We start from the raw sequence: 24,678 nt of genomic DNA, 5'->3' as shown, positions 1-24,678 counted from the left end.
TGAAAACAAAAAAACCCCTGCGATGAACAAATTCCAACTGATATTAAGATACCTTGCTACCGGGCGTAGTGGCGTGCGCCTGTAATTCGGCTACTCGGGGGCTTGGGTTGGAGGATCGCTTGAGGACGGGCGCTCTGTGCTGGGCCGTGCTACGAGAGGGTGTAGGGCAGCCCGGAATCATGGCGAAACCCAATCCTTATCCCCGTGTCGTAAGAGGCGACCAGGGTTGCGTCAGGAAGGGCATCCGGCGTAAAACCTGTGCCAAATCAGAATGTGGATCATAACAGATGATTCGCTGTGGCGACCCCTAACGGGAGCAGCCGAAAGAAGAAGAAGATAAAGATACCTTGCTGTAGAAGTTGTAATCAGTGCCAATACTTTTGAAACCGTTTTCCAACAATGCCTTCGCCTTGGCAAGGTTGCTGCTCGATTGCTGATTGGAATGTTGAAGAGCGAGCAATGAGTTGTCAAAATGATGTTTTCAGTTTGTTTTCAAGAGGATTCGATAATTATCCTGAAAGGTTTCTCGCTAATTTGGTCACCCAAGACAAAACAGAAGTACCTCCCATGGATCTCGAAACCAAAAGTGAATCCATACAGTACAAGCATGTCTACTCGACATACGTTATAGAGACGCAGTTGTCATTTGGGAAGATCACGATAGGCATTTTCTGGGATGAACACGTTATGCTGGTGGATGCCTTGGAGTGGCACCACATCATAGCACCGTTCAAAAAGAAAATCCTCAAGCTGCAAGGGTCGTTGGAGGTGGTCTGCCAAAAATTCTAAGACCTCAATTGTTCTTCTTAAGGACATACCAACTACAAAACAGCCACTCTGATGAACTGCACAAGTTTAGAAAAGTTATCGGGGAAAATAGAAATAGCATGACGAGCTCTGGTACGTAACAAAAACAGCTTTGGAGAAAAGTGCATGAGTCAATTAAATGATGCTGGTGTCAAGGTTCGAAACTCGTTTGAGTGACAATTATATTGCAGGAAATTTAGGCTTTTGGTAAAAAAAAAAATAGGGGGACCAGGTCGATGAACATCCAAGGGTACTCCATTGGAAAGTGGGGCCAATATTTGGGGCTGTGATCTGAGTCCCTCCTAATTCTCAGGCTGTGACTTTTCACATTGCTTGTATTCATGTAAACCAACCCTCTTGGAAAAAGGATGCAATTCATTGGAATAGTCCATTGTTGAGACAATCATACAGCAGGAAGGACTTGAGGTTTTGCCTCCAAACTTCAGATGCAAAGGATGCACAGATCGGAGACCCGCTATGTATTACGATTCTCTCTCAAAGCCTCGATCCAAGCTATTAGGCTTGGGCATTGAACCTGCAACACTGTTGTTGCAAGTTAAGTAGGTGTTTCTTTGTCATTTTAATCCATAAAAACGTCAATGGTACAAAACCCATATAACTAAACCATTTGGGGTTTCATCCAGCTGATTCCTATTTGTTTTGTTTATGTTACAGGTTGAAGGACGTGTTGGTATTCAAGGTAAGTGTACCACTGTTCACATTTATATACACTGTTACATCGTCATTTACACTCCTGGGATGGCAGGATTGTGGAGACAGCAGAAGAATGCATATTTGCCTCTGAGCTGTCAACCTGGGTTTGAAGCTGAACCAAACTATAAACTATCATCCTGGTGTTTCGCAGGCATGGCGACACATCAAAGGTGTGTGCCGTCTCTCAGATGTACGTTAAACTAGGCATCCAGACTGCTGGCATTAGTTGGTGGACGTCAAAGATCCCACGGTGTCCTTTGCGAAGAGTAGGTGAGCTATCACTGGCACCCTGAACAAATTACAAGTTCCTGCCATAACCTAAAGAGGGCATCGCATCAGCTGCACAGCTGCGCCCCCAGCAAGTGATGCGACCTGCAGCCTTACACTGCATACATAAGTAGAAGAAGAAGGAGAAAACGATGAGGAAGAGTCATCAAGTCATCAATCCATCAAATCCTGTCTGTCATCTGAATAAATACATTCACATCATCCCAAATTGAAGACCCTGAAGGTCAATGCTGAATTGTAGCCAATGTAATTCATCTTCAGTATATTGCTACCGTATTAACATTAACAAAAAACAATTAATAATTTATAATAAGCAAATAATCTTAACAGTAATAAGAAGCATTTTTACCACCAAAGCCAAGATCGCCAAAGATATAAATAAATATCGATATAATACAAGATGTTCAAAAGCAATTTGCTTGTGGAGGAGAAAAAAAACAACAAAGTGGAGTGCATTGTGTTGCTGACAATATCAATGTTTTAGAAAGCCCAGACTCACCAGAATTTTCACTGATCTTTGCAATTAACTCAGTTGCTTCGATTTAGAATAACATTCTAAAAAAAAAAAAAAAATTGAAATGTTGCTTTTTGAGAACATTCCTTTTATAAGTTCTGAACATCGATTCTGAATCGTCCGACAGGATGGTGCATAAGTAGCAGCACACTTGTCTTTGAGCTGTGTATAGTCCGGGTTCGATTCCCAACCCAACTATTAACTGTCGGATTGGTGCTCTGCGGGCAGGGCGTTGCATCACAGTACGTTCGTCCGCTGCCCCTCGGATGTACGTTAAGCTGGGTGTCCCGTCTGCTGGACAGCTCGATTAAGTTGGTGGATGGTGGAAAACCCACAAAGGAGGTGAAGTAGGTCCTTCGCAAAGGGAGTATGCAAATTATCGCCGGCACCCTGAACAAATCGCAAATTGCTCCCATAATCTCAGTACTGATGGCAACCAGCAGAACAAATCGTCATTGAATTCTGGTCCAATATGCATTCACAACAATGTTTCTGAATTGGTGAGAAAGAATCAGCAAAATCCATCCATCCATCGGGACCATACTCCATGCAGAGCATTGGTGCTGGCTAAGCAGTCTCCTTGGCTATTGGACACAACCCTGGACGGGTCGCCACTCCGACACAGGATATACCAGCAAGCCGGTACTCATTTTGCAGACCTCAGAAGGATGACAACAGGCAGTGTCAACCCCACCTGGTATTAATTCAACAGCAGGTGCGATTTGAACTCAGGATCCTAAGATCCCCAGCCCACCACCCTAACCATTAAGCCAACACCAGGCATCAGCAAAATAGTCGGAACAAACAAACATGCAAATAACATGTAGAATGAACTACAGGATAAGAAGGGCATGGACCATACATTTTGTCAAATGATGTTGTCCAATAGACATGTTCACCCTGTTGGTATAATGTATTACATTTTATACAACAATACCAGGTATCTAGCTCGTGGTTCGCTCTCCTGTGCTACCTGAACAGGATGTTACAGTCAATAAGTGTAAATGTAAAAAAAAAAATTAATAAATAAAGACTATGTATTCCATTTCATGCATGTGAAAATTCACTATACAGTACTATCTGTAAAGTCATCATCTGTTCCTGTATTTATAAAACAGGCAATAACAACAGACGAGATTGGAGGGGATAGGGTTGGGCAGGGGAAAAGGAGAAGGACAACGACAGCCAGTCGAGAGGTTATCCGTGTTCTTCTTCGTAATTTGTATGCAGCGCATGGCTGCGGGAGGCATCATTTGCTGGGGGTGGTGAGGGGGGTGCGTAGCTGTGCTGCTGATGCCATGCCCTCTGTAGGTTAGGACAGGGATTAGTCATTCGTTCAGGGTGCCAACGATAGCTCGCCTACTCTTCGTGAAGGACGCTGTGGGATCTTTAACATCCACTAACTGATGCTGCCAGATGGGACGTCCAGTTTAACATCCATCCGAGGGACGGCACACACATCGATGAATCATCCTGCCTGTGAAACATCAGGATGACAGCTTATTAGCTGGGTCAGGATTTGAACCCAGGCTCGACAGCTTAGAGACGAGTGTGCGTACCTCGAGGCTATCTCGCCAGCCTCAGAGAAAAGCAGAGAGGTTGGGAAGGAGGAAAGAAATGGCAATGAGTGTGGGGGGGGGGGGACGAAGATGAGAGGGGGGAGGAGTGTGAGATGTAGACGCGAGCATTGATATCACTAGTCAACACAAATCTGGTTTCGAAAACAACAATAAAGAAAAGCTCACTCGCTCGCACAAAGTGTGACTTCCCGCAGCCAAGCATCAGTTGCATTTACACAATAACATGAACAACACATGTTGATACAAGAAGAATGGGATCTTTTAGGAGGTTGGAGGTGAAAGGGTGGCACGGAGAGGGTTCGGAGAAATAGGAGATGAGTGGGTGGAGTTGGGCGTCGGTCATTTAAGATTGAAAATAGTGTGGAGAACACTCAGAATGAGGGCGGTTAAGAAGAAAAGGAGAATGAGGGTCAGTAAGAGGATGAAGAGGGTTCGGACAGAGATCAAAGGTCACGGTGTCAAAAAGATATTGTGTAAAACCTTAAAGAGCATTAATCATGAACGCAAACGAATGAAGTTCCATTGCTTGACATTATCCTTATCTATTTTAATCTCATAGCAAGTTGACTTTTTTTTTTTGGGAGACTTTTTTGGGGGTAAAATAAATGACATTAAATTAAAAAAACCAACTTTGCATTAAGCAATTGGGAGGTTTAACACGACCAGGCAAGATAACGAACCGTGTAAGAGAAAAATGCAGACTATAATATACGTTAGATTTCTGCAACTGCCAAAGATCTGCAAAAATAATTAAAATTTTAAAACTCACGTGAATATCATAGCAAAGGACATACTAGTCCGTTTGAACAGACATGGCCCAAAAACGTCATTTTTCTATTGGATCTAAAATTTCAAAAATCATTCCTCTCCCCCCCTACCTCCATGATATTGTCTTTGTCTCACCCTTTCTACAGTCTGTCATCTCCATTCAACCCCAACCCCTAGCTCTCCCACGCCTCTCTCTCCCATCCTCCCACCCCACCCTCACTTCTCTCTTTCTCCTGTTCTTGCTGGAGTAAATTTTTGTACATCCAATGATCATTGCACGATGCCTCTTTTGAAGTACCATGAAAGAGATCTCTTCTTTCACCCCCGCTCCTTACCATCTTCCATGTACTGTGGACCTTCCATCCTCGATTCCTCCTTTTCTTCCTCCTTCCCCTCTCCTCCTATCCATACTCCTGCTCCTCCTCTTCCTTTTCCCTTCTCCTTCTTCTGACTCCCCTCCACCGAGCCAAACATCACGCATGCACAGATGCACAGCAGCTTCTTGCTGCGATTCCACAGGCAACACAAAACCAAAACAGCACAAAATAAGGTAGAACAAGAAAAAAAAAATTGATATCCGACAGCGAGTTTTCAGCAACCTGTTTCCTGCTTTTGTGGCTGCCAGTCAAAATGGGAAAGCCTGGCCTTTGCGGAGAGCGACGATAACGTTCTCCAAATGCCGGGTCACAGTTCCGAGGATGGGCGTGTGGATTCGCGATAAGCCTGGGATTTTTGCACAAGCCACCGAGTGTTTTTTCCTTGGTTCATTCTTTATTCTCATTGCGGATTTCCCCATTGTTAAAGCATCCGTGTCCTCTTCGCCAAATTACGGAAACACATTGCCATCTTGACCTCCCCTGGGGAATTCAGTTAATTAAAATAAAGGTCGGATATTTTCAGAGCTTCTCCCATCCAAAATCACTACAATGAAGAATAAAAGGTTTTCTTGAAGATGGGGGGGCTTTCACAATTCATTATTATTGTACCGTGACAGTGAAGCAAGACTCGCGTCGGCTCGACTCGAGTCGCGTGGGGGCTCGACTTGGACTCGAAATGAAATTGACTGGACGAATGACTCGCCCGAGTCAAATACCACATTGATGCTTCTTAAAGAAACATTGCACTCAAAATAAAATTCATTCTTCTTTGGAAACATGCGAAGAACTTCGAGAGTATCTGACAACTGATGAGGGATGAGACAACCAACCTGCAAACAAAAGGAAACCATCATCATTCTGTAGGGTCACCCTAAAGTCGAGTCTGTACAATGGTCACATGGCTGCCTCGATGAGTGTTTGGTTAATTATATTTATAAAGCTTGCTCATCTCAAATGATGAGTCAACGACTTAGTACAAACATATAATTATATACTTTTTTCGCATTATACTACTTCCAAAAGAGGAAACACGGTCGGGTCGCGGAACAAGTCAAAGCACGCCGTCATATTTTTCATTTTCAGATATTAATTGTCTTCGTGACATTAATGCCCTTTGTTATTTCGTCCTCCGTCCCTATTCTTGTCCCACGAGAGCAGTATATGATGGAGATCGATGTGCGCACCTTTTGGCCATTTTACTTGGACCTCGACCAAAAGATCTGCTAGTACCAATGCGTACTTGCATGGCAACCTTCATACAATGCGTGGTGCTGTTACATCCACAAGTTGCAACTTGCAAGGTACAGGTATTGAAAACTCTGTTACTTTCAAACTGGATGGAGCAACATTTAAAAGATAAAATTCAAATAAACTACAAAACTGCAAAATTATTACGAAGACAAAAGCTCAGCTTAATGTTATGTTCCTCCTGCAAGAAAGCTTGAGGTTAGAGAGAGGACCGGAAGAGTTCGACTCGTAAAGATGAAGTCTTTGAGAGATTTTTTAAAAGACTGTTGCAATCAGCTTTTTTTTGAAATTTTTGACTTATTTATTTATTCACTTATTTATCTTTTTAGAAATAAACAAAAAATATTCAATGAAACAGTAAAGGCAGGCTAGTATCTGTTTTACGACTACTCTACAAATCCATGACTCCGACTTAAAACCTTCGGACTCATGAACTCAACTTTCAAGGATGCATCTGGCTAACACCAGGAGGTTTAGCTTTCCTGTAGAAAACGAGACGGTGTATCCAATGTGCAATCTGGAATTGGTGCACGCACGCTGTTTATGACTTCACAAACAATGTGGACGAGTGGCTAGCCCGCTTCACAGCGGTGGTGATTCAACTACATTGACGGGTAATAGCATCGCCGTTCGATTTCTTTCCACAATCTTAGTGTACTAGTGTAACAAACTAAGTGAAACACTTGAAAAAAAAATAAAAAATAAAAAACAGGAAGACAAAAAAAGATGATTTCACGTAACAAAGGCACATTGACTCAATGTGCCAGACCATCACAAGCCATCACCATTCAATCATATACCATCCAATATGACTCTCCCATTAGGTTGTTAACCCTCCCCTGCTGCAGTTCCCTCATGGCCTTCCTTGGCCTGCCTTGTGCTGTTGTGTCAGTCTGCCACTGTTCCACAGAATAAAGGGGCCGGCATGACAAGGTCCTTAATAATTCATTATCCCCACGTACTCAGCCACAGTGGATTAGCCAGCCGGTGGCTGCCACCTGATACTGTCTGCCTGCAGCCACACACTTGTTCCCAGCTACTGCAAAACGAGCCAACGCTCCGAAACCTGTCATCCGCCCCCACATCCCAAATCCTTGTTCTCTCCATCACTCCCACAATACCCTCTCATCCCCCACGATGCAGGCGTGGCAATTTAGCTACAGACGGCCACAGACGCAGGTCGCACGGCGAACTGTAGCAGCTGGTGCACAAAAAGGGGAGGCCGTCCCAGGCCGCATGTGGCCATTCGGAAGCACAGAATAGTAGGCAGTTCCCCCAACAACACCTCGCTCGGTTAATCTCATTTCTATAGTACTATATCCTCCCACCCCACTCTCCCTTTCCAGCCGGTCTTCCTAACGCGACAATAACACCCTCCACCATGGTGAAGCCTCGACCCGATCCCAAGCCAGCAGAAGGACCGCCCAGTGCGTGACCCCATGGGCAGTCGCATTGACCTCGGCTGTAGTCATGCATTACCGAGCTCTTATGCCAGGACACAGACTCCCCATACAAGTGTACTTGGAACCACACCTTATAGTTTTTTGTGGCCATCTCACTCTCATCCCAAATGGAGCACATGGTAAACTAAAGTAGTCTCTTCAGTCATTGAAATGGTTTAAATCGTTGGTCTGCACCTCGTCTATAAATCTTCCACATTGCATTACATCCAATCAAGTCAAAGTTTCCTTCAAATTACATTCGGGATAAGCCTACAAATGTGAAGGTAGACATCAATGTTATCACTTAATCCAGATCTGCATTTTTGAAGGATCATTAAGCCGGCTGTCCCATATGTTAGCAATCACTGGTGGGCATTAAAGATCCCATTGAACCTTTCCGTCACAGTAGGCCGTTGTGTGCTATTAACAAAATGAAAATTTTAATTCCTTCCGAATTAAAGGAAGACACTGCACAGCTACAAACCGAGAATTGATGTAACCAGCCAGCTGCTGCACATGCATGAATAAATTAAATATGTATCTGACATTTCATCCGCTGGGTAATACTGCATCAATATTTCCTTGAACATACCGGTATCTCGTGGTGAGGTGTATACAACTGCAATGAAGTGTCCCACCACAACCACCACCACCACCACCACCACCGTAAAGGCCTACCAAGTCATTATCAACTGTGGCCAGATCAGTCACGTACGGTGCATTATATACCGTGCCATGGGGCACATTATGAAAACGTTCCCACCCGCCACCTTGGGTGCCGCATGAGGAAACAAATGCAAAATAGTAGCAAATGCTAGTCTGATCCTTTCAGACCTCTACAATGGCATCACAGTTGACATCTTGCAGGCAGCACTTGACAAATGAACCACGACTTGAGAGCCAATGACGACACAAGCGTAATTTCCTCTTTTAATCTCAAATTAAAACAGAGTACGATGCAGGTGGCATCGGTCGACTCAACAAACCCACAGAACGTTTCAAAATGGTATGTCCCTCCATACCTCGAAATATGCTGTAAACACAAAACCTTCTCAAACACGAGCAAACTGTTGGACATTTCAACCCAGAATAATCCACAAAAGGTCCTGCGTTACCGCTGCAGTCACGTCGGGGTAAACCCAATTAGCACAACGTTGGTGGCCACCATAACTCAGGAGATACATGGACGTGCTTGCAAAACGCACACAAACACACAAATTAATAGTGTACAATCAGAATCTATGGATGTGTACAACACCCACGGGAACGCTCTTTAAAAACACAGCGGCCTCAAACGCAGCCAGTGAAGGTTCGGGGAGATCTTAGCACGAATTGTGGGTGTTAAAACGTGTTGATAGAGGCCACAATGACGGATCGTGAGACACGTCCGCGGACGCGAGATGGAGCCACTTGGCGACGAGAACGCGGCCCAGACTGCGCTGCAGCCCCACGAGCTGCCCTAACAGCTGGTACATCAGAAATCCATTTAGGACGAGCCTCGCTCGGTGTTTACTCGCCAGCACGCAATGTTTGCGCACATAGTCTGTACAGCCTGGTACGGTCTTCGTGATCAGACCAAAAAGAGCACACCAAAGCCTTTTAAATGCCTGTTCGATGACACGTGTGCTCCGCGACTTGTGTCCGCGATGCGTGGCCAACAACGTCTCGGGAGGATTATTTAATTTCCCAAAGTCATATTGTCGACCAAGAAGGTGCAGATCCATTTATGTCCACCCCTTGTGTGGCACAGCATTAGTAAGTATACCCACGATGACACATTCACAACGAACCCGACACGTCAATCCTTGGGCTGGAGGTGAGATGAGGAGGTAAGGTCGACAGTATGCGAAGCGTAGACCCGGACAATCGTACCTGGACCGCGGTGGGACCTGACGCGTGAGTCCCACAGCATGCACTCCGTGTCCTGCTCGACTGTCGGAGAGCACCCGTGCTCCTCGCACCCAGCCCCGCTGCTGGCAACGTCACGGCTCCCAGGCAGCGATCGTGCAGGCGCAGCAGACGCTCCAAGCCCCGCTGGCCCACTCCCCCTCCACGAATCCCATTTTCTCCTTCCCCCCCGCCTCACCACACCACCCTATTGCCTGCAGCATGCGAACCATCCCGACGATCGGTGAGCGGACAGCTGCCGCTCGCACAGAGCCGAGCCTGCCACATGGCAGGGCATTTCCCCGCCTTCCCAGCGTCCCACACAAGTCCTGAATTCTGCCCGTGACCTCCTCGTCTTGCTCGTCCTCTCTGTCTCTCTGTCTCTTTGTCTGTCTGTCTGTCTGTCTGTCTGTCTGTCTGTCTGTCTCTCTCTCTCTCTCCCCCCCCCCCCATCTCCAAATTTGCCATCGGCTTTCTTGCGCAAGATGGGGGGGGTGAATGGGGGTGAAGGAGACAGTCTACGACTGAGTGCAATATTGACAGAAGGAGCAACAGAAGGACACACGTCCCATGGGATGTGTGCACCTCCTGAGACCACTGACACTCCATGAGACTCACACCCCCGGAACGCGCATTTTCCTTCGATATCAGCCCCAGGGCAGTCCGTTCCGCCGACGAAGCACTGTTACGGTTGGACAATGGCAAGTCATGCATGAGAACAGGTGACACCATAACATCTCTGCAGGTGAATCGGCCCGAGTGCTGGTATGCATGGTGGAGGGGTGGGGGTCTTGGACACCTGCAAGAACCAAATTCATAGAATACAGGGCAATTCAAGGTGGGCATGCACGGGGCTGCCTTATTGCGGGCAACCTCTTACAATCAGTCTCCATTCTCCACTTCCACTCTGGTGTCTCAGCAGAAACAGTCGTTTTTGCGCAACAACAAATTAATAACAGTCGTCACAATTCACAACGTTTGCAACAGAATGACATGTGACAACATTCTTCTCCTTGCCTCTCCCCCTTTTTGGAGCACAAGAAGCTTCTCCATAAAGCTTTACAAAGCTTGGGTTGATGAGTATAGCAAGAGGGAGGTGGTAGCTTGTGGAGGGGGGGGGGTGGGGTAGGATGTGTAGGGGTTTGGGACAGTGGGTTAGATTAATGACAAACACCAAGTGTTTGCTAACACGACCTCCGACCACAAGCTACAGGGTCATCAGAACACACTCGAGTGTTTTTATTCCAACTGTAGTGCCTGAAATCCGTCCCCTTATCTAAATGCTCATCACAAATGTACTTTTGTAATGATAATCAGCATCCATCATCCAATGTGGGCTTAGCTGGGACATGTATGAGCATCTCCCTCTGGCTCGAGCAGAGCATGTTGGATGAAGGAAGGGGGGACGGGGTGCTTGACTGACCCGTTTGAGGGTGGAGTGTGGGATCAATAGAGAATGCCCGTGGACAGTCAATATCACTGCCAGCATTGTGCAAGCGAGCGCTCCGAAAGAGGATGTAGGTGAACAGTCTAACAAGTGTCTACCACGATTCCCAAACCAGCCGTTCATTTCATTATCGGGATGGCAATATAACATCCACTGCAAAAGACATGTACAAGACTTACAGAGCACCACAAGTTCAGCACCCGCCAGCACCATGCTAAACGAGGTCTTTTATAGCCCTGGATTCTAAAGGGAGTCTTCGCTCTGAGTGCTGATCCATTAGTGCTCAGCACAGCTCCAGGCACGAGCACTTCACCCCCTCCCCGCTTCTCATCAAACTCTGAGAGTACCATCACCCAGGATTTGCCCCTGGTCGTGTTTAAACATTTACTGCCTCTGGCACGACCATATAAAACCATCTGGAGGTTTGAAATGATGAAAATTAATGTCCTCCATGTCTACCAGTAGCAAATTCATCAAACTACCTGCATTAGTTCATGTAAGCGAGCTTTGTTAGCATCCTCCCTCAACGGATTGCTTACCTAGTGAAGTTCAACAAATGGCCTGCAATGTGAACATGCAATTGGAATCACTGTCGGTAGCAGCAGCACTCAAAATATACTACAAACAAGATATAATACTCCAAGATACCTCAATTAATCTTTCTATAGACAAACTAGAGGGGGAGCACTCGGGAGAGTGCAAAACCTCCGCCGCCAATACTGCTGTGTCACTCAAGTGAACCTTATATCTTATTCATTAAATATGATGTCAACAGTGCTGACAGAGTTATAGTTCTTTTCTCCAACATTTTTTTTTGGGGGGGGGGGGGTTGGAAATCACTTGAAACATGTAAAATGCAAAAGAAAAAAAATCGAAAATTTGTTGAAAAAAAAGTTGCAAAAATTTTTTTTCTCCAACAATTTTTTTTTGGGGGGGGGTTGGAAATCACTTAAAACAAGTAGGAATGAAAAATTTTTTTCCCTATTTTGGGGGGGAGTAACAATTTTTGGGGGGGTTGGAAATCACAAAACATGTTAAAATGCAAAAAAAAAAATTTCTCAAACAATTTTTTTTGGGGGGGGTTGGAAATCACAAAACATGTTAAAATGCAAAAAAAAAAATTTTTTCAAACAATTTTTTGGGGGGGTTGGAAATCACAAAATATGTAGAAATGCAAAAAAAAAATTTTCTCTAACAAATTTTTTTGGGGGGGTAACAATTTTATGTGTGGGTTGGAAATCACTTAAAACATGTAGATATGCAAAAAAAATTCTCTTTTTTTGGGGGGTAACAATTTTTTTTGGGGGGGTTTGGAAATCACTTAAAACATGTAGAAATGCAAAAACAAAAAAAATTCTCTAACAATTTTTTTTTGGGGGGTAACAATTTTTTTTGGGGGGTAACAATTTTTTGGGGGGTTGGAAATCACTTAAAACATGTAGAAATGCAAAAAAAAAATTCTCTATTTTTTTGGGGGGGGGGGGTAAAAAAAATTTTCTCTAACAATTTTTGTTGAGGCGGGGGGGGGGGGACCAAGTCCAAAATTTAATGGCATGATCCTTGGACCATACCTAACCCCCCCACCAAGTTTCGTCGAAATCCGTCGAGGAGTTTTTCCGTAATACTGTTCACAAACAAACAAACAAACAAACAGAAAGGGGTGAAAACAGTAACCTCCATCCATCTTCGAAGATGGTGGAGTTCAACAAGCACACAGTATGCACACCAATACATACAGTGGCCTGCAAAAGCATTCACCCTCGACCAATAATGACACCTTCACATGAATTATGAATGATGTGGAAACAATTTTCCCAAATTGAACTTCGTTATTTGTAACTGAAGAGATCAAACAAAACACTGATGTAGTTGAAGGTTACATGTCAGGAAAACCTGAAAAAAAGCATGTACAAATCAAAATTCACTGGTTGTAAAAGTATTAGGTTGTGACCCTTAGGTCAGCACTTGGTGGAAGCACCTTTTGCAGCAATGACTTCTATGAGTCTTCGTGGGAAGGTCTTTACCAGCTTGTCACAGTGAGATGGTGAAATCTTGGTCTATTCTTCACGTAAAAATTGCTCTTGTTCTGCCAAGTTTGATGGGAATCGTCGATGGACTGCAATCTTCAAGTCTCGCCTTAAATGTTTAATTGGATCCAAGTCAGGACTTTGACAGGGCCACTCAAGAACATTTATTTTCTTCTTATTCAGCCACTCCGGCGTGGCTTTAGCTTTATGCTTCAGATGATTGTCCTGATGAAATGTGAATCTCCTACCCAGTTTCAGATTCATGGCTGACTCTTGCAGATTTTCATCAAGGATTCTCCTGGACTTTGTACCATCCATTGTCCCTTCTATCCTGACAAGCTTGCCAGTCCTGGCCGATGAAAAGCAGCTCCAGAACATGATGCTGCCACCACCATCCTTGACAATAGGGATGGTGTTAACTGGGTGATGTGCAGTGTTCGGCTTGCACCAGACGTAACACTTATAATTTAGACCAAAAACTTCAATTTTTGTCTCGTCTGACCACAAAACGTTTCTCTACATGCCTGCAGTATCGTTAAGATGATTTTTCATGAACTCCATACAAGCTTTTAGATGCGTCTTTTTCAATAATGGCTTCTTTGCTGCCACTTGTCCGTAGAAGCGAGCTTGGTGAATAGAATGGGATATTGTTGATGGATCAACACTGACCACCATCTCGGACATAGAGCCTTGCAGATCGTTCAATATCATTGTTGGATTTACAGTGACATCCCAAACCAGTTTCTTACTTGCTTGGCTTACGAGTTTGGATGGGTGCCCTGATCTGGCTAGAGTTTATGACATAATAATAACAGATAAGTGGAATCCCATCTGATCCACTTTATACAACTTAAGAGTACAATCTGAATCTGGTGAAACCAAACTCCATTACATTTTAAAATCATGTTCACTGCGATGTGCTGATGATCTTATACTGTTTGTGTGGACACAATATACTTTTTAAAATCAGTTCGTGCTCAAAAAGGATGCAGGGTACATTTATCATTTTTCAATATCAGACGTTAAAATTTCAAGAATTCAATCACCATTAATACAAAAAAAATTTCACCGTTCGGATAGATTTATCCCCCGTGGTTGATGGCAATTTAGAGTGGGGAACCCAATGAAATTGTGTATTTAACACCAGCAATAACAATGTTAATAACGAGAGAGTTGAGAGAACACCTTCCCCGATGCAGTCATGAGAAAAAAGGACATGGGACTTCATTGGAAACAGTTTCTTGTAAGAAAAAGAATAAGAAGGAAGAATCAAATTTGATTTGAATGCTTGAGACGACAAAGTTTCATCCAAGCATTGCTAAACTGAATGTTTTTGGAAGTACCAACACAACAAGGCGATTTGTGTTCTGCAGTGTTCAAAAATACATAATTCAATAAAAATAAAAGATTAATTTTAGAAACTGTAGAAAAATAATTGAATCACCAGTTTACCACCTTGATGCACCGTGGCCTGTGACACCACCGTATTTGACATGTTCAATTAGTCATTTGTGCCTGTTGTTTGTGTTCCTTATGGTCCCTAAAAACAGTAAGTTTCTTCCATGGAATGATTTTTAATTTTGTTTGACTCCCAGACAAGCAGACAGACTGAAGCAATTGCTTTTCAACGTGCGCACTTGGGATAAGACGCAGTAGAATTTGCCAATTTCAGAGCCAAAGTACTACTAAACTGCATGTTCGTGTTCCAATTCACGTTCCAATTCGTGTTCTACAGTGTTCAAAATATAAAATTCAATTGAATTGATTGATTGAAATTTAGTCAATCCTTGATCACAGACTGACAGACAGACTGAGTGAACCTTTGCACGGTGTCCACAAGGTAGTTACATTACCATGAACAAAACTTGATGAATTAAGCTGTCATATGCCATTTACAGTTTGTTTCTATCATGCAGACATCAAAAGTTAGAAAAGTTAAAATTGCAGAAGGACTTTATGGACACCCTGTAGATAGGGGAGGGGAGAGATGGGAGTGGAGGCAGAGTAAAGGTGTGTGGGGGGGGGGGGATAAAGAGAAGTCATACCTACTGGTTTTGTGCCATACCAAATTGCCTTGTACGTGTACCCACGTATGAAAATACCTTGTAAACATTGCCACATACTAAAATACCTGATTAAAAAAACTGCAGGTGCAGTACATACTATATATTGCAATTGCCTTCTAAATAGACTGTTCCAAAATGGCTTTTAAATGATCCCATGTACTGCACATATCACAAACTCAAATACAATCAACATGCACCTCCCGTATCACACCATGCCTTCCTTCATTGCAAACCTTCCTGTCCCACCATTTCCATCACACACCCACGTAGGGTACCATATAATACTTTCACAACATACTCAAGCAGCGAAATACCTGCAACTGAAAGTGCTTCTTCGTCAGGTGATTACACGACTGCGAATTATTCGTATGAATCGGAATCCCATCGATTTGTTATTGAAGAGGACATCAAGCGAACTGTCATATCTGCACAAATTTCATCTCCACATGGTATATATATCCCTCGCCATTTCATTTGGAAAATTGCTCCAGGATATCCCATCGATTTAGGTCAAAAGCTATAACCACACTACTCCCTTAAAGCACATTCCATTTGAGCACCTTCTGCATTGGATGCCTGCTCAAGCTTTTTATGGAGAGGGAGAGGGAGACAGAGACAGATATATATATATACATATATGTATGTATGTATGTATGTATGTATGTATGTATGTATGTATGTATGTATGTATGTATATATATATATATATATATATATATATATATATATATATATATATATATATATATATATATGGGAAGTGAGATGGAATGGGAATAGGAGGAGCTTGGAATTGAAAAGCAAGGAGATAGTGGTGAATGAATAAAGCATTATGGAACCTGAAGTGTCTCTTACGGAGGTAAAGCTCGAGAGAAGGAAATTGCAAAATAGTTGGTGACAGACAGAGATGTGGAAAACTGAGTATGTTACCAAACTGTTTTCATTTGCATGAAAATGGTGTTAAAGACAAAAAAACTAAAAACATTTCAACCAAGCAATATGGAGCTCATTTGCATTTATATGACCCAGCGAGCAAATTAACCAGTGAGAGGCCTGGTGTCCATGCTTGATAGGCTGACAGGATGAGACACAATGGACAGGTGTGTGTGTGTGTGTGTGTGTGTGTGTGTGTGTGTGTGTGTGTGTGTGTGTGTGTGTGTGTGTGTGTGTGTGTGTGTGTGTGTGTGTGTGTGTGTGTGTGTGTGTGTGTGTGTGTGTGTGTGTGTGTGTGTGTGTGTGTGTGTGTGTGTGTGTGTGTGTGTGAAAAACAAAGACCAACTCATGCCTCACCTGTGAATGGAGGGAATCATCAATTCCAATTAGCTATCACCTCTTCAATCAACCCAGGTGGCTGGGATTATATAAATAAGTTGACTCCTCCCATGCTCTTCGAGCTGAAGAATGTTGCATAAAGTAACCATGAAAGGCTACACAAGGTAAGCCCTTTCCCATTTCAAACTCTTCCCTTTGTATCTGGATTCCTTCCCTCAGAATGCTTTTGTGGAGGAACTCTGGGAATGGGTTGAAACAGCCAAGGACAGCAACATTGAATTTTGATGAAGATCTGAATCCGGACATGGATCTGATAAAAAAATTTTTTTAAGTGATTCTTCACCATTGAGAGAGAGGGCCAAAAATGATACATAGCACAATATCTCAAAAGGTTATGGATGGATTCACGCGAAACTTGATGGACAGGTTGGAAATACCAATAGGAAGAATTAATTCAATTTTGGTGAAGATCCGAAGCCTGATTTGGATACGAAGATTATTTAATTTTCAACTGATTCTTCACCACGTGAGAAATGGGGCTAAAAATGATATTGCATGATATCTCAAAAAGTTGTGGACGGATTCAGATAACACTTGGTGGACATGTTGGGTGTGTGACAAGGACTAATCAATTCGATTTTCGTGAACATCCGAATCTGGATCCGGATACGAGAATTTTTTTCGTGATTCTTCACCATTGAGAGATGGGGCCAAAAACTATACAGAGCATGATATCTCAAAAAGTTGTGCACGAGTTATGACAAAACTCAGTGGACGAGTTGGTTAGGTGACAAGAACAAGCCGATTTGATTTTAGTGAAGGTCTGAATTCAGATCCGAACAAAATGTAAACTATTCAGCCTGGCGGAGGTATGTGCTCCACCGAGTGCCGTTCCGTTTCGCCAAGTTGCGACTCGATGAGTGATTTTTCATTTGTTTGTCTCTCTTTATCACCTACAGGTCACAATTCTAAACTGATCATCATGAAACTTTACCAAGTTGTCGAGGTAGTCTGAACTGAGAAGCCTTTTGATATTGAGGTCAAAACGTCAAATTTCTAAAATCGTCATTTTTCATCCAATTCACTTCATATTTGAACAATATTTGCATATTTCGTCACTGGATTGGGAAACCAATTATTTTCGAGGTCAAAACTTCGAAGGTCAACTCATGGTCAAACTTCTAAAATTAATTTTCAATTGAAAATCGTCAACTTACATCATATTAACTTGAAAGTTCAACAGGATTTGCAGTCTATCACTGAATTGGGAAAGCAACTATTTTTGAGGTCAAAGGTCAACTCAAGGTCAAACATCTAAAATCATCAATTTCAATCTGAAAATAATCAATTTTCTTCCGATTGACCTGAGCTTTAATTAAGATTGTGAATTTTAATCTTAATGAAATGGACAATTTTATGTGTCCATGGCAACCTTTGGAGGGGGGAATGGATTGTATAAGTACCATGCACAACACCTTTTTCTTGTTTGTTACTTGCAAAATCGAAGATTTTTCAATTATATTGTTCAGTCGATTTTGTTACTCCGTCTGTTTATCTTTATCGCTTTCAGGTCACGATTTTAAACCAATCTTCATGAAACTTCACCACATGGTCGTGTTTGTCATAAGGAAGAAGCCAATTGTTCATGAGGTCAAATGGTCAAAAGGTCAACATAGGCCCAAGGTCAACAACTTAGATGAGATTTCTAAAACCCATGTTAAATCATTTCAAGCATGTAAGTATTTGTGTGTGCATGTAAGTGTCTGTGTGTGCACGCAAGTGTCTGTGTATGCATTTTAGTGTCTGTGTGTGCATGTAAGTGTTTGTGTGCATGTAAGTGTCTGTGTGTGAAGGCAAGTATCTGTGTGTGCACGTAACTGTCTGTGTGTGCACGCAAGTGTCTGTGTGTGCACGTAACTGTCTGTGTGTGCACGTAACTGTCTGTGTGTGCACGTAACTGTCTGTGTGTGCACGTAACTGTCTGTGTGTGCACGTAACTGTCTGTGTGTGCACGTAAGTGTTTGTGTGTGCATGTGTTTGTGTGTGCTTGTAAGTGTTTGTGTGTGCATGTAAGTGTCTGTGTGTGCATGTAATTGTCTGTGTGCATGTAAGTGTCTGTGTGCATGTAAGTGTCTGTGTGTGCATGCAAGTGTCTTTGTGTTCATGTAAGTGCTTGTGTGTGCATATAAGTGTTTGTGTGTGCATGCAAGTGTCTGTGTGCATGTAAGTGTTTGTGTGTGCATGTAAGTGTCTGTGTGTGCATGTAAGTGTCTGTGTGTGCATGCAAGTGTCTGTGTGTGCATGCAAGTGTCTGTGTGTGCATGCAAGTGTCTGTGTGTGCATGCAAGTGTCTGTGTGTGCATGTAAGTGTCTCTGTGTGCATGTAAGTGTCCATGGAAGTGTGTGTGTGTGTGTGTGTGTGTGTGTGTGTGTGTGTGTGTGTGTGTGTGTGTGTGTGTGTGTGTGTGTGTGTGTGTGTGTGTGTGTGTGTGTTTTGCATCTGCATGGGTACACTTGCGTGCCTGTCAAGTTTGTCAGTGTGCGTGCAAGTGTATGTTTAGGCATGCAAATGTCGGTGTGTGCATGTGGGCCTGTAAGTGTGTGTACGGGCATGTAAGTTTGTGTATAAGTGTGTGTGTAAGTGTTAAGTGTTTGGGTGTGTGTGTGAGTATGCAAGTGTCTGTGTGTGAATGCAAGTGTCTGTGTGTGAATGCAAGTGTCTGTGTGTGAATGCAAGTGTCTGTGTGTGAATGCAAGTGTCTGTGTGTGAATGCAAGTGTCTGTGTGTGAATGCAAGTGTCTGTGTGTGAATGCAAGTGTCTGTGTGTGAATGCAAGTGTCTGTGTGTGAATGCAAGTGTCTCTGTGTGCATGCAAGTGTCTCTGTGTGCATGCAAGTGTCTCTGTGTGCATGCAAGTGTCTCTGTGTGCATGCAAGTGTCTCTGTGTGCATGCAAGTGTCTGTGTGTGCATGCAAGTGTCTGTGTGTGCATGCAAGTGTCTGTGTGTGCATGCAAGTGTCTGTGTGTGCATGCAAGTGTCTGTGTGTGCATGCAAGTGTCTGTGTGTGCATGCAAGTGTCTGTGTGTGCATGCAAGTGTCTATGTGTGCATGCAAGTGTCTGTGTGTGCATGTAAGTGTCTGTGTGTGCATGTAAGTGTCTGTGTGTGCATGTAAATGTCTGTGTGTGCATGTAAGTGTCTGTGTGTGCATGTAAGTGTCTGTGTGTGCATGTAAGTGTCTGTGTGTGCATGTAAGTGTCTGTGTGTGCATGCAAGTGTCTGTGTGTGCATGTAAGTGTCTGTGTGTGCATGTAAGTGTCTGTGTGTGCATGTACGTGTCTGTGTGTGCATATAAGTGCATGTGTGGGCATGTAGGTGTCAATGCAAGTGTCAGCGTGTGTATGTAAGTGGCCAATGGCCGTGTGTGTGTGTGTGTGTGTGTGTGTGTGTGTGTGTGTGTGTGTGTGTGTGTGTGTGTGTGTGTGTGTGTGTGTGTGTGTGTGTGTGTGTTGTTTACCTGAACAATCTCGGAACGTACAGAAACGGCTCCAAAAGCACAACCACTAAATGGAAATGACCTCACAGCAGGATAGCTTTGCAGTGCAAATTTCAGAATCCTTTAAAATCGTTAAATCATTTCAATCACCATGATGTTCATGAAAGCAAGATTAATTCAGTTTCAGCAATGATTTTTTAATTCCAATTTTTGGCCTTCATAGATTTATACATCATTTTGGCTTGTCATAATTTTCCCATTAAAAACGCTTTTTAACCTTCTCTCTCCACAGTGCTCCCAAGGTACAACCTGGAGTGCTACATAATCGAATATACAGATACTGCCAAAATATTAAGTACAACTTGCTTCAAATGTTTAGAAGATGAAGTTATTGTTTGGTAAAGGTGTGTCATAATCAGGGTTGTGTTTCGACATTAATTTCATGACAGTGGAACAGGGCTGTGGAATTAGATATGCATGTCCTGGAGACTCTTGGAGATATCACAATTGTGTTAATAAAGATGCATACGGTCTTGGAGATTTTGGAAAATTCATATTTATATGGATTAGAGTTGGTTTGCATCGGCGTAAAACATAAGGACAATGACTTTTCTCAACCAATTGTTGTGAAAGGCATGCAAACCACATTGGGACGAGGTTTCCCCATATCTCTCAGCCTATGGAGGTTTTTGTTCTGGATTTACAGTCTTTTGTTGTGGGTGTGGGAGTGGAGGCACATAGATAGGGGAGACGGGGTGAGGGGGCAGTGTGGAGAGAACCAGAGTAGGTCAAGGTCACTTTGATCAAGCAGTAATGATTAGATAACACAAGTGACTCCATAATTGAAGATACATTCATCAGTTAATTTGACCTTAACATTTACAAAAAAAATTGGACTCATGGGAACTCAAAATGTAATTTTTCTCAGATTCAGGTAATCCTTATCGTACTGACCTAATATATTGTGGCAAAGTAGTCGAGTTCCAAAAACCACATTTGACTTCATATCAAGGTCTCATCAAGTCATCAAGTCACAAATTTGACTCCTTGATTAATAAGATTTGGATTTAATTGGGCAATTGATCAATCTGAAATGCCTTGAAGCACTCATTCAATTCAACCAGATTATGAAACAAAATATTTTCGAACAATGTAACTGTCTCAAAGGAGAAAGACGCACATTTCTTCAAAGAATAAGAAGTAAGATGTTATATTTTCACAAATAAACGTTTTGCAGGCAAAGGTCAACAAGTCACAAGCAATTCGAACATAATGGCACATCGACTGAGATGGAGCACTTGGAGAAACAAGGTGTCGCAAACAAGGTCTTAAGGACCAGACTCGCTGCAATTCAAGAATAACCAAGCGGTAATTAAGTCAACTGCAGCAAAAAGATTGATTCCATGGAGGTGATCGATTCAACAATTCATGCGGGAATGACACAAGAAAGAAACCATGAGAACGGTAATACAAAAGATACACTTGAGATTGATTGTGCACAACGATTTTAATTTATCACACACAGGAACGATGCCTTAGACAATTAAAACAGCTTCAAGTCTAATTTTTAGACACCTAATATGTGCACACAAACCGATACAGAGACAACAAAAAGGGGGAAAAGTTATCAATTGGGTCTCAGCGTTTCTCCACTCCTCTCCGCAATCAGTTTCCAAGTCTGTTCTGGCCAGGCACTTAATTGGCAAAACAAGGGAGATGGCATGGTACAGAACAAAGAGTATATTCTCAGTTTCCTGAGCCTTGTTTTGGAGGAATAATTTTGGCAGACCATGGCATGTCTCGAGAGCTAAACTCACTCAGAGCAAACTGAATGGCTGCATGGTCAGGTGAGTGAAAAAAAAACAAATACCAGAGAGTGAAGGTCTGGAGCTACAACTTATTGAACCACCAGTGGATGGTTAAATGGTCCTCTGCAGATCTCCACAGCACCACAAATCTCTTTAAAGATTCATTAGTATGACGCATTAGTGCCCAAAGAGACCAAGAAGGCCTCCCAGGATGGTCAGTATAAAGGGAAGAAGTGTATCTTATAAAGGGAAGAGAAGTAGAAGAAGTGTATCATATTCCTAAATTTTGTCACACATTGCCAAGGGGATGTTTTGTGGTCTCAGCTGTACCATACTCTGTTACAGAGCATCAATGCTGCCAACAGCAGTTTCTTGGCAAGGGTTATACTGGGTAGTTTGCCATTGGCTTCCTAGCAGTAATTAGGGCAGGAATTTGTAATTTGTTTTTGGTGCCGACGATGGCTTGCCTACTCCTCACAGAGGACACCATGGCATATTTAATGTCCACCAACTAATGCCAGCAGACGGGACGCCCAGTTTGACATCCATCCGATGGAGGCACATACATTGATGAATCACCTTGCCTGTGAAACACTTGGATGACATTTTATATCTGGGCTGAGATTAAAACCCAGGCTAGACAGCTTAGACACGTGCGTGTATGTCTAAGCCATCTTGCCGACCCTAATTACAGAAACGGTGCCAATAGAAAGTGTACACCCCCTTTCAAAATTTTCACCTTTTTCTGCCTTATAGCCTGGAATTAAATGGCATTAAGTCAGACATTTTACACCTTCATTTACACATCGTAACCCACAACTTCCAAGTGAAAAACAAATTCTACAAATGTCAGAAAATTAATTTAAAATACAAAACGAGAACGTCTTGGTTGGATAAGTTTCCAAAAAACTTGTAATAGCAATTGTAAATTAGCCCAGGTGTAAACAATCACCTTCAATATCACACACCAAGTTAATTGGCCTCCACCTGTGTTAAATTGTTGTGATTCGGATTATTTCAGAATAAAATCAGCTTTTCCAGTAGGTTTCACCTTCCTGGTAGTGAATTTCACAGCAAAGACTCAACCATGAATGGGATAGAGTTTGGAAGAGGATAGAGAGGATCAAGGATACAAAGGGGACAACTAGATGCAGGGTTGCTGCACATGAATGGGCAAAAGAAGAAAGCAGCAAGGAGAGCTGTGGATAAGGTGAGGAATGAAATGAAAGTGGAGGTGCATAATAAGTCAGAAGAGGATGGTGGGAAGAAAGTGATCTATAAATTGGCTCATGATAGGGATGAGGACAGTAATGGCATGAGGTGGGGGGGTTATCAAATGATGGGAGGCTAGTGACAGAGAGGGTGGCAGTATTTAATCCATGGGAAGGCTATTTCAAGGAGCTGTTGAACTGCTGAGGAAGCAACAGTGACCTGGAGCTTTCATGTTATGTCGAGGAAAAAGTGGAATAAGTGGAAATCACGGAGGATGAGGATGCCAACAGCATGAAAGAGGATGAAGAAAGGAAGTTGTGGAAAGGCACAGATCAGGGGATCGGTATGAAAATATTTCAGTCCTTCAATATCCCTTTGAGAACAGTTAAATCATTCATTAAGAAGTGGAGGGCGTATGGTACCACTAACATCCTGCCTAGATCAGGTCATCCAAACTGGATGACCAAGCAAGGAGACGACTGATCAGAGAGGCCACCAAGAGGTCAATGGCAACTTTGAAAGAGCTACAGGTCTTTTTGGCAAAGACTGGTTACAGTGTGTATGTGACAACAATACCCCAAGCACTCCACAAGTCTGGCCTGTCCGGTAGGGTGGCAAGAAGGAAGCCATTACTCAAAAAAACCCACCTTGAGTCCCGTTTGAGGTTTGCAAAAAAACACTCCAGAGATTCTGAAGCCATGTGGCAAAACGTTTTGTGGTCTGATGAAACGAAGATGGAACTTTTTGGCCTAAATGCAAAAAGGTTACGTTTAGTGCAAACCCAACACAGCACATAACCCAAAGAACACCATCCCGACTGTGAAGCATGGTGGTGGCAGCATCATGTTATGGAGATGTTTCTCATCAGCAGGGATTGGGGCGCTTGTTAGGATTGAAGGGAAAATGGATGAAGCAAAATGCAGAAAAATTTGAGAGGAAAACCTGATGCCCTCTGCAAGAAAGCGGAAATTGGGACGGAAGTTCACCTTTCAGCATGACAACGACCCGAAGCAAACAGCCAAAGCTAAAATGGAGTGGCTAAGGAACAAAAAGATAAATGTCCTTAAGTGCCCAGTTGGAGACTCCACCGAAATCCGATCTAAAATCTGTGGCATGACTTGAAGATTGCTGTCCCTCAACGCTCCCCAGGCAACTTGACTTGGATTGAACAGTTTTGGACAGAAGAATGGGAAAATATTGCCCAATCAAGGTGTGAAAAGTTGGTAGAGACCGATCCCAACAGACTCACAGCTGTAATTGCTGTCAAAGGTGCTTCCACCAAGTATTAACTCAGTGCGTGGACACTGACCCTACTGAGATATTCTAGTTTTGTATTTTTAATTAATTTTCTGAAATTTGTAGGATTTGTTTTTCACTTGAAAATTGTAGGTTACGACGTGTAAATAAAGGTGGGGAAAAAAAAGCCTGATTTAATGCAATTTAATTCCGGACTATAAAGCAACAAAAGGTGAAAAATTTGAAAGGGGTTGTCGACTTTCTTCAGGCACTGTGTATGTTTTGTGGTCACAAACCTGTACAATGCTTGTCGTGCCTTAATCTTGCTCTCAAATTTGTGTGGATGATACGTAATCATTCAAAACAAACCATCTCTTTTACTGCAGCCATTTTAATTTCACCATGTAAAACACTTTATGCACAATATAAAATACAGTACTCTCTCTTCAACTCGATGGGATGTCATAAGAGCAGAATGATCTTGCAAA

The 24,678-nt window shown here is 42.9% G+C and overlaps 1 protein-coding gene across 5 annotated transcripts in view; it reads right to left on the bottom strand.

Moving 5' to 3' along the window:
* LOC147021593 (protein CBFA2T1-like) overlaps positions 1-24,678 on the bottom strand; it is a 269,262-nt gene that overhangs the window by 144,033 nt on the left and 100,551 nt on the right. The window contains exon 1 of one of the 5 annotated variants that reach the window (XM_085891710.1): positions 9,611-9,804. The exons of 1 other annotated variant lie outside the window; for it this stretch is intronic. In XM_085891710.1, coding sequence (XP_085747836.1) covers positions 9,611-9,650 — 40 coding nt within the window. In that variant the 5' untranslated portion in view covers positions 9,651-9,804. Of the gene's footprint in view, positions 1-5,006; positions 5,314-9,610; positions 9,805-24,678 lie in introns of those variants that run through there. 3 more of the 5 variants (XM_085891709.1, XM_085891704.1, XM_085891700.1) reach the window with 3 other exon arrangements.

The sequence above is a fragment of the Eptatretus burgeri genome, chromosome 8 (genome assembly GCF_056783735.1).
Source record: "Eptatretus burgeri isolate ZD-2024b chromosome 8, Ebu_testis_v1, whole genome shotgun sequence".
Taxonomy (NCBI): domain Eukaryota; kingdom Metazoa; phylum Chordata; class Myxini; order Myxiniformes; family Myxinidae; genus Eptatretus; species Eptatretus burgeri.
The sequence above is the reverse complement of the archived record's forward strand: the minus strand, read 5'-3'. Positions and strand labels throughout refer to the sequence as shown.